At 40.6% G+C, this 13,509-nt stretch overlaps 1 protein-coding gene across 2 annotated transcripts in view; it reads right to left on the reverse strand.

The window, feature by feature from the left end:
• Window positions 1-1,285: 1,285 nt before the first annotated feature.
• IDE (insulin degrading enzyme) overlaps window positions 1,286-13,509 on the reverse strand; it is a 113,820-nt gene continuing 101,596 nt past the window's right edge. For both annotated transcript variants that reach the window (XM_049855715.1, XM_049855714.1), the window contains exons 21-25: window positions 10,005-10,277; window positions 8,875-8,936; window positions 4,970-5,042; window positions 4,227-4,294; window positions 1,286-3,570 (exon numbers count right to left, since the gene is read on the reverse strand). In XM_049855715.1, the coding sequence (XP_049711672.1) occupies window positions 3,475-3,570; window positions 4,227-4,294; window positions 4,970-5,042; window positions 8,875-8,936; window positions 10,005-10,277 (572 nt within the window). In that variant the 3' untranslated portion in view covers window positions 1,286-3,474. The remainder of the gene's footprint in view (window positions 3,571-4,226; window positions 4,295-4,969; window positions 5,043-8,874; window positions 8,937-10,004; window positions 10,278-13,509) is intronic.

Below are 13,509 nucleotides of genomic sequence, written 5' to 3' on the forward strand. Positions count from 1 at the left end.
TCAGTCTTCCTAATTTTAGCTATGGTGTACAGTCTGAATGGAATGGCTTCTCAGGGTAGTTCCTGAAAAATCTTCCTCCCTCCCCCTAGCTTTTTATTGAAGTAAAATTTACAAACGGAAAAAATGAATCGATCTTAGACAATTTGATATTTAGTAAGTGCATATAGTCCAGTGTTTCCTCATGCCCTTTGATGTCCCTCCTTCACTGTTTTGCCTCTCACTGTACCTTCCATTTGCATCTCCCTGATGACTAAGGACCTTGACAGATTTTCACATGCACATTGGCCACTGCATGTATCTTCCTTAGTGAAGCATCTCTTCAACCCTTTTACCAGCTTTTTATTAGGTTGTTTGTTCTCTCCTTACAGTTTTTGGAGTTTTTCATATATTTTTATATGTAAATCCTTTGTCTGATTTATATACTGTGAATATGTGCTCCCAGACAGTGGCTTGCCTTAATGACATCTTTTAAAGAGAACACAATTTTAAGATAGAAAAACTTCAATCTATCCATTTTGATGGTTAGTGACTTTTACATTCCAAGAAGATTTTAACTATCAAACTTTGAAAAGATTTTTTTATGTTTCCTCACAGAAGTTTCATAGTTTTAGCTTTTACCTTAAACCTATAGTCCTTTTTGAGTTAATTTTGCATATGGTGTGAAATAAGGGTTAAAACTCATTTTTTTTTCCATAAGGATATCCAGTTGGTCTTGAATTACTTGTTAAAAACACTATTTTTCTCCCAGTGAATTTCCTTGCTATTTTTGTCAAAAATTAATTGAAATCAATGTGTGGGTCTGTTTCTGGACTTTCCGTTCTCTTCCATTGATCCATATGTCTATCATTAGGCCAGTACCACAGTGTCCTGATAATTAGTTCTACGTAAGCCTTGCAGTCAGGGTAGTTTTATTCTTCATGTTCAGAATTATTTTAGATATTCAAGATTCTTTGCATATACGTGTAAATCTTAAAATCAGCTTGTCAATGTCTGCCAAAAAAGCCTGCTGGGATTTTGAGAGGCACTGGGATCAGCCTCAAATACCGAGGTTCCTGCTTTATAAACGTGATCTATTCTCGAGAGCGTGAAATTGAGCCATTCATCTGGCTAAATCAGTTACCTAGATACATTTTTTTTTTTTAATTATCAGAATTCACTACATTCTGCATTAGGAACAATGAAAATAAGAAACATTTTCAAATTGTATTGTCAAAAGGTAGGCTGAGGATTGGCCACTGTGCTATTTCATTAAAACTAAAAATAATACAGATGCAGACTCCAGAGGTTAAATTCAGGCGATTTATTGTAAACAGGATAACCCAAGCACTCCACCATACTGGCTGTGTCACATGCTCTCTTCCACATCAACTAGTCAAAAAGAAGACTTTTTTAAAAAGTCATAGGTAACGAATAACTTAGTTTGTCTCACAAATCTCATTTACCGAGCATTGAGTAAACAGCAGTACCGGGGGTAGTCTGTTATTGCTCATGGACTGCAGCTTGGACCCTTTAAAATGAATCCATTAGTATGCCTGAGTGATCCAAAGGCAGCTCTAGATCCAATTTGGACACTGGAAAATGCTGGAGCAGGCTGAACACAATCAGAGGTTCCTGGAAGACTACATGAGATGCCTTTCAGATCTCAAGTGCCTTTCTCATAAAAATGACATTGTTAAATTTCGCCCATTAAAAAATAAGCTAAAAGTTACTCAGCACATAATTTTCCACAGAAAAGGTAGGCGAGTTTTTATTTCTTCTTACAAGTGGTAGATTTAAAACACTCAGGACTAATTTTAGAGTTCTCTTATATATATTTGCAGTTTGATGAAAAGCTGCATAGTCTACAAATGCATAAAACCAGAAGGAAGTGATGACTCACACCCTCTGATGAATAAAGACAGGCTTCATACAAGGAGGCTCTTGAAAATATGGGTAAAAAGACAGTTACAGCACCACATTGATCTGACAGTAGAAATGGAGCCCCGCTTTCAAGAGCAGCCTCCGCAGTTGTGACTATATCATTCTTGCCCCAAATTTAGATGATTTGGAAAATGACAGATGTAAAAACTTAAGATGTGAAAAAATACGACTCTATAGAAAGAAGTTCTGGCAAATCAATTCAGATGGAGGTAAAATGTCATTTGAAAATGCCATTCTTTACTTTGCCTGAGTTAGTGGACAGCAGGGCCGCTGACTGTTATGAGTGCCTGTATGTGGAAGCAGATTCACAATTTCTCCTGAAGCAAGTTTTAATAACTGTAAATATTTTAAAATAGTTGTTAAATCTATAGCGACAATTTCATCTGAAATAGAATCTCATGGAAAACAAATTTTTTAAAAGTTCACGCCAGTCATCCTCTGTGTTTGTATGCTTATATTTTCAAAAAATAACGTTAACACTTAAGGCAAGATTAGACTGGTAGCAACACAGGATTTCAAGAGATTTTGGAGTCTTTTGGAAAGCATGCTATTTAGGAATCCCAGGTTTTATTTTTTATACCTCCAAAAAGATGGCTTTGTACTTGTTGCCTTTTAAATTCACAATGAGGCAAAACATTTTAGTTCACAGATGGACTGCAATTTCATGGAAGTAAAAAGTTAAGGGTGTTAATCACAGCTGATATTGGAAAAGCATGTCACACACTCAGTAGGATCTGAAGGTGACCCTATTTGTACTTGTCAAATAAATACAGCAACATGTTGATGGGAAAAAGTAAAACTGATGGAACACTGCAAACCAACTATGAATACAAGAATGTTAATATAATTCAATCAGAAAGAAACACACCACAGTAATCCTGAGAAATTCAGTTTGGGACAAAATTGATGTAAGTATTTCTAGCACTCTAAGTAGGACGTTCTAGGTTTTTCCAGCATTTTACTAGTTTATATATAAAACATGTTTAAATTTTATAAAAAGATTAAAACCATGCCTTCTATAATCAGCAATTTTGCTAATAGAAGATTACGTTGCTTTGTTCATTACCTGCCAAATGTAATATTCTCTACTGATTTACACGAAATCTTCAAATGGAAAGCAAATCTTAAGATCAATTTTTTAAAAGGTATTACCTTTCTAATGTTTTAAAGCCTTCTCGGTCAACCTACGAGGCTTTTAAAAAAATCTACCTTTACTTTTCTTCTGACAAGTGACTATTTTACAGAATAGGGAAGGAAGATTCTACGGAAGTATCACTCATCATTTTAAGCATTGTTATATAAGGGAAATGTCTTTTAATAATGAAAAGAAAGATTTTTAAATATTTAAGAGGCATGTATTTTAAAAATATTCTACAAGATTTTGTAATTTAATTACTTTGGATTTTTAACATTTCTACATAATGACATTTGACAACTTTTTTTCTGTTTGTCTCTCAAAGAACCAGAAACTACTAAAGTAGCCAATACTGGTTTCCTAGGCCTTGGAAGACTCAGGAATGCATCCACTTGCACTTTTTCACTGGTGGCGAATCTTCAGAGTTTTGCTGCCATGAAGTTGATATGTGATTTCACAAGGGGAAATAGTGGTAAACCACGCTTGAACTCGGTCATGTTTTGAATCACTTCAGGCTGCAAAGAAGAAAAGTTCCCTCTTAGTATATTTAACCTAAAAAGCACAGCAGGACATCAACACTTCTTTTTGTTTCTGCATACACACTAGTTTCAACCTTCTATATTCTAATCTGCTGACCTTTCTTCCTAGATCAGTGGGGCCAGACAGTCAAAAGTAAGACCTTTGGTCTTACTCTGGGCACAGACTGGCATGCCAAGAACCCAGCACCAAGGTTTCAGCAGAGTGGCAGAGGCTTGTGTGCCTACCCAGCAAGGGTCTGGTTATACTGATAGTTTGCTCCTCCTATGGGTAAATGACAACCTTTCTGCTTAAAATACTCAGGCACTGTGGAAGGGGCTAACAAGGCTCACTGTAATACTCAAGATGTGGCTGGAGATGACTCACTGCATTGTGACTCAATTGTTTAACCAAGTAGCCAAGGCAGACAAGGGCAGAGGCTGAGTCTCTCTGCAGCTGAGAAGGGAAAGACAGGAAGTCCTGGGAGCTGTCAAAACCAATGCCCAGCTGGGTATGCCGGCCTTCAAGGGGGACCCAAGGTAGAAGGTCGAACACCTGACGGCCTGAAACCTCTAGGTCACATGTGCCCTGACCAACAAGCTCCTTCTAAGTAGGAAGTCCTCTAATTGTGCAACCTAACATTTACATTTCTTACCTGTGGCAAGGCTGGTGCTTGTGACAAATTTACATCATTTTGACACGGGAACTCTCCAACAACAGGACCTATGAGAACATGAAAGGCTTAGTGCTTTGCACTTGCTGATACTGGCACACTAGAGCAATTTTCAAAAACACCTGAACTAGGCCCAGTTCGTGTATTTTCTCAGATCCTCTCACGATGCAAGCTCCCCAAGGACTTGGCTGCTCTCCTGCCTCCTATCCACAGTGCCCCCAGGGGTGGCTCATGATAACGTCTGTGGTTATGAAGCTTGGCTGCAGCAATGTCAGCACCCAGGTCTGACCTGACTGGACCCTAAGGCTCTGGCCACCTGGAGGGACCCAGTAACACAGTCCAGAAGGCCAGAGGAGGTAATGGCTGTGGGCAAATGTTGGCCAGTAACAGACAGGAGATAGGAAGGACCAGGCCAATAAATTGCTTACCCTCCCTCTTCACATGCAGTGGTTCCGTACAGTCTCTTTGGAGACGTCTCACCAATAACCAGGTGTGTTTTCTTGTGAAGCCATGGCCAGCTCAGATTATGCCACCTGCTGCTGGCTCTCTCTTTCATTCCCTAATGTCCCCTTTCCCCTTACTTTTGCTTTGATAGAACAGACCCTTTCTCCACCCCTTTACTTTCCAGTGCTCTAAAAGGCATGTGGCAACAGCAAGGGACAGCCATCACATGGCTCAACATGTGACTAAAAATACATTTTAAAAAGTCAATATTCAATACTTACAAGAATCCATTTCCCTGGCAAGAACATGGACGGATACCTTGTGTCTCCTCGGGGCATCTACTGCCAACATTTCCTGGGCAGAAAGAAGAGCAAGGTCACCCTTTTGTCCCCACTGAGAAACTTAATATGAGGTGCTATCTTATGACTATGAAGAATCAACTATCACACAGCCAGATACAGAAAAGATGCTTACGTTGTTTCATTTAAACTCTACAAAGATTTGGTAAGGTAGGCAAGAATTATTCTTAACCCTCTTTTACAGAGGGGAAAACAGAGCCCAAGGAGATTAAGTAACTTGCTCAATGACCATGGCTCCTAAGTACCTGGAGCGGGGACTAAAACCCAGTCTAGTGATCATTGGCACGTGCTGTACAGGGCTGCACCTGGTAGTCTTCAGTGTCAATAGAGACAATGGCCTGAGCTTAGTTGGGCAACCACAACACTTGCTCCTCTAAGAACCTTCGCAGACTGTACAGGGCCCTGCTTGGAAGCTGTTTTTCCTCATCTACCAACAGACAAAGGAAACCAACATTTACTGGGTCCTGCCTTCTATCAGTGAAGCCCTGGTGGCGCAGTGGTTAAGAGCTCGGCTGCTAACCAAAAGGTCAGCAGTTCAAATCCACCAGCCACTCCTTGGAAACCCTATGGGGCAGTTTTACTCTGTCCTTTAGGGTCACGATGAGTTGGAATCGACTCGAGGGCAACTCACATCAGGCATACACCTATGTTAGCTTGCTTAATTTTCTGTAAGCTAAGTATCATGAAGATTCCTATTTTAGAGACACAGACTCTAAGGCAGAGAGAGGTAGAGTAACTTCCTTGAGTGACAGAGCTTAAAAGTGACGGTGTCAGAAGTGAGGTCTGCTTGCTCTCTGCACCCCACCATGTAGTACTGAGGGGTTCCCCTTGGAAAACACGAGTGGTAGTGTAGTAAGTAGGTGGGTCCTGTGAGAAATGTCTCCTGACTTTTTCCTAATGCAGGACCATTATCTGTTTTTTCCAAAAGACAGCTCCAACACAATTTGGGATGCCTTAGCCAGAACTACATATATTTTGTATCCTCAGATCATCAGTTAAGCCAAATCAACTCAATAGTTATTTATGGAGCAGTTATTACAAGCCTGGTCCTGCGTGGATGCAAAGGAAGACCTACTGAAGTCACACAGCAGACCTGAGCATGGCGCCCCGCAAGCCTTCACTGCCCGCTTGTCTACCTGACTCAGTACACAGTGGAACACCCTCTTCTAGTTCAGGCCATTCTCAATTTCCTGACCAACTCTGGACAATCCCCATTTTTCTAAAAAACCCTGCATCTTCTTGCAAACTGTGTTCTAAGGAACACTAGAGTCCTGGGATATACTAAAAGGTATTCTGTGCAAAAAGGGTCCATGATGAAATCAGTTTAGGAAGCATTTTGTTAATCAGAATTACTTAGAACTTTGAAAAATGCTAACATGCTCTGTGATTCTCCAGGAATGGGAACAGAGCTTAGTCTACTCCTGAAACCTTTTTTTCTAAATGCTCCTATTAACATCCTGCAGAATGCTAGCATATGACGGAACAGCTAGGGAAACGCTGTTCTAGATATCACTCAAGCTTCGTAATATTCTCATTTTTCAAGACAAGAAAAATTCAGTCTTGTCACTGCTAGTTTCACAAATTCAATTATCATGTATGACTTGTATTTCCAATCAAAAACAGAATTGTGGGAGAGAAAAAAACCTTCTGAAAGTATTATCGTAAATTACATTAGGAGACCATTTTTTTTTGAAGACCCATAACTGATAATCCCTTAAAATGAGTATCTTAGAAACCAAAAAGAGCACTGTAGTTTCTGAACATCGTAAGCCTCTTCTGTAGGCAACTGAGAACAGACACCTCACAAAATGAAATAGTCTTAAATTATAAATAAACACAATAAAAAATTATTTTATAACATCAAGGAGAAAAACATTCTGATTTAAACCACTAAAACCCTGGGACTGGGTATCACTAATAAAAAGATACCAACAATACAGACTATTTATTAAACACTATTTGGTGCCAATCACTTTACATACTTCATTTCAATTAACACTCCAATTAATCTCTATTTTCTAGGTAAGGAAACTGAGGCTTACAAGCTTAAGTAACTTGGTCAGGTCATAGAGCTAGCTAGTGGGGGATGGGGTTGGGCCCCAGGTCTGTTTTCAGAGGCCATCCATGCTCTAGCTGCTGCCACACAGGCGAAGGAACCTTAGGAGAAGCGGACGTCACTGAATGAGATTAGCAGCTCTACGCAAGGGGAATTTAGCCAGCTGAACAGCCTGGCAGCAGATGTGTGTCCTGAACCCTGCTCCCACGGCAAACTCTCTGCCCCTTACTGTTCTATTGTAGCTCTCTCTTCACGTTCACAAAGCCTACTTGGGGTATACTTCGGATCAGAATTTTGCTATATATATGTGTGTGTGTGTGTGTGTGTGTACAAAAGAAGAAGAGTGGTTTGGATAAGTCAGCGTCTTGTCTTCCTCTATACAATGCAAAGGGAGACACGGGGTAAAGAAAATAACTGGCCCAGCCATCCATTTCCACAACCAAAATGGCTCAAATCTCACTGCTGAAAAGGTGAATTAAAACGATGCCTTTTGCTGTTAAATTCTGAAACTATACCATTATCTTCTGCTCTTTCTTAGTGCCAAGGTGTTACTGGCTATATTAATACTTGTTTACATACAGAGAGAACAGCAGTCTTGTAGCTTTGCAGAGGACTTGGGGGAGGAAGGGGTGTAAGCAACTCATGGATGGTTCAAAATCACCATCTTCCCCTAGGTAGCTATCAGCACCTTCAGGCCAGCGATTATTTCTTTTTTCTCATACTCCCACACAGCGTCAGCAGTGGTGAATTAAACGGGCATTGGAAACCCTTACACAGGAGAAAAATGTGATTCGCCCTCACTGTGCAACTAATTCCACAAAAATCCTTCTAACGAGAACTGCAAGCACTGACTCTTGCTTTAGGAGCTATAATGTATACCTGGAGAATGATACTATAAAGGAGATATCTCTTCAAAGGATGACACTGAGTTCCTGATCAAGGGCTTGGCATACAATAAATTATAGATATGAGCCAGGAAAAGTGGTTAGAACATTAACGTACAATTCTAGGGCACTACAGTAATCAGAATATAATTTTGCTCCTTGTCCTACAGAATAGGCATGGAGGTATTTGGCAGAAACTAGAGGCCCCAGTGTGCCATAAGGAATATACACAACACTTTAAATAAGTACAACTCTACTGGAGCATAAATTTTTATTTCTACACTTGACACGCTTATTACGTATTATATATTTAATTAACAAATATTTTGCTGTCTTTCTTAGAATTTTGTTATAGGTTCAGGCTTCTCTTTTCTCTTGGTAAATTTTCTCAGTGAGCACAGGCATCAAAACTCCTAACAGCTCTGAACGCAGTTCAAAGGTAAGTAATCATTTATTTAAAAAAAACAGCCACAGTGACACCTAAATAGGGGAAGACAATTTATAGTTGTCAGAGCTTGGAAAAGAATCTGACTATCAAGCCTCACTCTTTTTCTCTGCTCTTCCTCCCCACCAAACAAGCTCAGCAATGTTCTTTGTGGGGAGCGGCGGGGAGTGGGAGTGAAGAAACAAAAGGACAGACTAAAGCAGCAGATCTGGAAGCCAGGAAGGGCCACCGCATTCCTTGGTCCAGAGGGAGAAGAGTCCTGGTTGAAATATGAATTTTCTACATCTTTCCTGACAGTGAATATGCATTTGTGTGAAAAATACTTAAATCCATAAAAACACCTTTATAAATCTAGCCTGAATGGGTTCAAAGCGACAACACGTAACACTGACACATGATATTTCCTTAACAGTTAAAATCTAAATATATGAATTCAACTTACCTTGTAGAATCTGATGATATCTTCCTTGGTAAGTGTCTTTAAATACGCAACTTCTGTATTATCTGAAAAAGTAAGCACACAATAATTTACCAATAGTTCCATTTTAAATAGCCCAGGATACTACATTAAATTGCAATATATTTCACTCTAAGACTTTTAAGTGTCCGTATTTTTAAGTGACCATCTGCTCCTGCAAGTAGTAAGGGGATAAATTCCAAATAAAAGTAAGAGGCTATAGTGTAGTGGGTAAAAGCCCTGGCTTTGCAGCCAGCCAGCCTGGGTTTGTTCATATCCTGGCTCTCTGCTTGTGAGCTGCTGGATCATGGGTTAGTGACTTCAATTTTTCTAAGCCCCAGTTTTCTTATCTGGAAGTTGGGGATAATACATATCTAATGGGGCTGTGGTGAGAACTAAAGAAAATGACACGTATTAACATGGCAAATGTGTAATAAATGGGTAGTACTATTATCATCAATAGCAAATTCAATTGCTAGAAAAATTACAGGTGAGGAAACTGAGGCCCAAAAAAGGTGACTTGGCCAAGATCTTCAGGTTCTTGGTGTCAGATGAGAAGACAACCCATCCTCAACTTCTAGGATAGCTTAGTGCACTCCATTTTTAATCTCTGCTCTAAATGAGAAAAGAAGCTAAAGCAGGAGACTTTGGGAAGCACAGCCGTCCCAATCTAAAAGCAGTGACAAATCTTTGGAGATCCCTAAAGGCCACTGTTTGAACTCCTGCACCTCCATGGCGGTACTTGCCTTAAGTAAATTCAATCTGCAAATTCTACAATTTTTTAGTGTTATGGAAAATAGACACCTACAAATCTGAGCTCAACTCCTTAGGGGCACATTGATTAAACGCAAAAAGTGAAATTAGATTATTAGTACATTATTGTGATATACAGATGGATCTAGCTCTAGTTTAGAGAAGAAAAAAAGATAAAGCTTCTAATAGGAAATCGCTGTTATGCTAAATAAAGATCCTTAGACAGGGTATCCCCCCATCTTAAATCAGTATTAAAACATCTCCAATACCTACAAAATGAATAGCATTTTGTAAAATGGTCTCAATGACCTCAAATGTCACACTTACATACCATAAACGTTGGGGTCCTAATTTTACCTTACCTCTATCAAAATTGTATTGCTGGGAGATGATTTCCCCCCAATATTTAGCACATTCTGCAGACAGTTTCTTTGGTTTGTCTAGTCGACGAATTGCTAATGCTTGAATATGTTTTTGGAAGGCCTCTTCTGTCATGTCCTCTATGGACTTTTCCATGGTAATTAAGAAAGCTTCCACTCTGCTTTCTAGGTAGTGAGGTGGCTTTTCTGACTGGATGATGAATCGCAAGCCCTGTATGCCATTGGCTCGACGTGGTCCACTGAAGACGATATAACCTGAAACACAAACATCAACCAGTCAAGTGTCTCGGCATTTGAGACTTAGGTCACGTTTAATCTTTCAAAAATTATCCTGTCGCAGCAAATAAAATCTACTTTAGGGCTTTATATTATTCACCTTTGAAGAAATGCTAGCTTTTAAGATATTCTCAGTTCCTAATGACAGAGCAGAAGAATTCTCTGAAGAGTAGAAGGCTGGAGATAACTTTCTTTTTAAGCAAAAAAAAAATCCCTATTTTTATTCAAACTCACATTCCGTAACTCCTCACTTTGTGCTAGTTAGTTTCCTTCAACTTCTGCTAAAGTTATTCGCATCTCTATGAAATGCTGGACCGATTTTCATCCCCTAACCATCGTCCTACTCTGTTTCTTGTCTTCTCACATCTTAGTTCCTTATGTGAACTTGGTTCTTGTCAGGTAATCCATTCCTGGACCAACTCTATTTAGACTGCATCTCTCTCCAGAGACCAGGCTAACCAAAGTCACACTGTCACTGTCATCTTCTGAGCCCATGTACCACGTCCCTTCAGCCACTTTTCTAACTGAGCTCTTGGCTTGCCTCTTTCAGCTGCTCTGCCCTGAACCACCATCTCTGGCAGCTGTGGTAGGTATCTCTGGGTTCCGCTTCTCTTCTCCCTCTACACAAGCACTCTGAGCCGTTCACCTGCTCTTACAGATCCATCAATACATGGGAAGATGCCCCAAATCTAGTCTTTAACGGGGGACTGGATGAGTCACACTTAATTTAATACAGCAAAGATGCAATTATCTTTCTTTCCAAATTCCTTCTTGCTTATTTCTGAGCCTAACTTCACCTGTTCATGTATCAAAAGATGCCCTAGACAACTGTACCACTTCATCCCAGATTCCCCATTCCAGCCCTGCTTTTTTCTCATTAAATCACTCTGGCCACCAGTAACTGCCCCCATCAAATCTATAGAGTGGCTTCTAACATTGGGCCTGCATCAGCCCCAGAGGCTCCCTCTATGCCTCAGAATACATTATTTTCCTGTTTCTCCCTGTTATTCCTTTTGCCTGGAATACATATCCCCATCTTTCTCTGTGGTAAATTCTACTCATCCTTCAAAACTCAGCTACGGCCTCAAGCCTTCTCTCATGCTCCAGGCTGAGTAAGTCATTATCTACAGCACAGCCTTTATACTCTGAACATTCTCTTAGTAGCATCTGGGGTCCCTGGGTGGTCAAACGGTTAACCAAAAGGTTGGAGGTTCAAGTTCACCCGGAAATGCCTGGTGATCTACTTGTGAAAAATCAGCCAAGAAAACCCCATGGGTCACGGTTCTACTCTGGCACAATGGAGTCACCGTGAGTTGGAAATGACTCAGTGGCAAGTGGCATATAGTTAGCATTTATCACCAAACCCGTTGGCACTGAGCTGATTCCAACTCATAGCAACCCTACAGGACATAGTAAAACTGCCCCATAGAGTTTCCAAGAAGTGGGTGGCGGATTTGAACTGCCAACCTTTCACAGTGTGCTATAATTATTCCTTACAGGTCTGCCTTCCTGTAAGCTCCTTGAGAAGGACCATCTATAACTTACCCATTTTTTTAAAATAATTTTTATTGTGCTTTAAGTGAAAGTTTACAAATCAAGTCAGTCTGTCACATATAAGCTTATATGCACCATACTACATACTCCCATTTACTCTCCCCCTAATGAGTCAGCCCACTCCCTCCTTTCAGTCTCTCCTTTCCCGACCGTTTTGCTAGTTTCTAACCCTCTCCACCCTCCCATCTCCCCTCCAGACAGGAAATGCCAACACAGTCTCAAGTGTCCACCTGATACAAGTAGCTCACTCTTCATCAGCATCTCTCTCCAACCCACTGTCCAGTCCCTTCCATGTCTGATGAGTTGTCTTCGGGAATGGTTCCTGTCCTGGACCAACAGAAGGTTTGGGGACCATGGCCGCCGGGATTCTTCTAGTCTCAGTCAGACCATTAAGTCTGGTCGTTTTATGAGAATTTGGGGACTGCATCCCACTGTTCTCCTGCTCCCTCAGGGTTCTCTGTTGTGCTCCCTGTCAGGGCAGTCATCAGTTGTGGCCGGGCACCATCTAGTTCTTCTGGTCTCAGATGATGTAGGTCTCTAGTTCATGTGGCCCTTTCTGTCTCTTGGGCTATAGTTATCGTGTGACCTTGGTGTTCTTCATTCTCCTTTGATCCAGGTGGGTTGAGACCAATTGCTGCATCTTAGATGGCCGCTTGTTAGCATTTAAGACCCCAGACACGACACTTCAAAGTGGGATGCAGAATGTTTTCATAATAGAATTTATTTTGCCAATTGACTTAGAAGTCCCCTTAAGCCATAGTCCCCAAACCCCCGCCCTTGCTCCGCTGACCTCCGAAGCATTCAGTTTATCCCGGAAACTTCTTTGCTTTTGGTCCAGTCCAGTTGAGCTGACCTTCCCTGTATTGAGTTCTGTCCCTCCCTTCACCTAAAGCAGTTCTTATCTACTAATCCTCTCCTACCCTCCCTCCCTGCCCCCTCTCGTAACCACAAAAGAATGTGTTCTTCTCAGTTTATACTATTTCTCAAGATCTTATAATAGTGGTCTTATACAATATTTGTCCTTTTGCCTCTGACTAATTTCACTCAGCATAATGCCTTCCAGGTTCCTCCATGTTATGAAATGCTTCACAGATTCGTCACTGTTCTTTATCGATGCGTAGTATTCCATTGTGTGAATATACCATAATTTATTTAACCACCCATCCGTTGATGGACACCTTGGTTGCTTCCAGCTTTTTGCTATTGTAAACAGTGCTGCAATAAACATGGGTGTACATATATCTGTTCATGTAAAGGCTCTTATTTTTCTAGGGAACTTACCCATTTTTGATGTCCAGCACCCAGCATGGTAGTTATTTAAATAACGATAGGCACTTAGACTCACTCAATCTTTTTTCATTGGTTTTTCCCAGCCATTACAGACATTCTTCAAATTTCTTTCCTCATTAGTCAAACCTGCCAGTATCTCCAAAATTTTTAACAGTGCCTAAAACTCTGCCTGAAACATTCCCTCAACAAATACTGAGTGCCTTCTATGTGCCCCAGGTTTAGGATACAAAGATGAATCAAATAAAATCTGCCCTCAGGGATCTCAAAGTTTGGAGTATCTAAGCTTCTCTGGCTGGTGGGCATTTAGTCTGTTTCCCACCTGGCCACCCACGGCAGTTTATATCGTTTCTCCAAAATGTCCTCTCCA

Source organism: Elephas maximus, chromosome 16, assembly GCF_024166365.1.
Source record: "Elephas maximus indicus isolate mEleMax1 chromosome 16, mEleMax1 primary haplotype, whole genome shotgun sequence".
In the NCBI taxonomy this organism is placed as follows: domain Eukaryota; kingdom Metazoa; phylum Chordata; class Mammalia; order Proboscidea; family Elephantidae; genus Elephas; species Elephas maximus.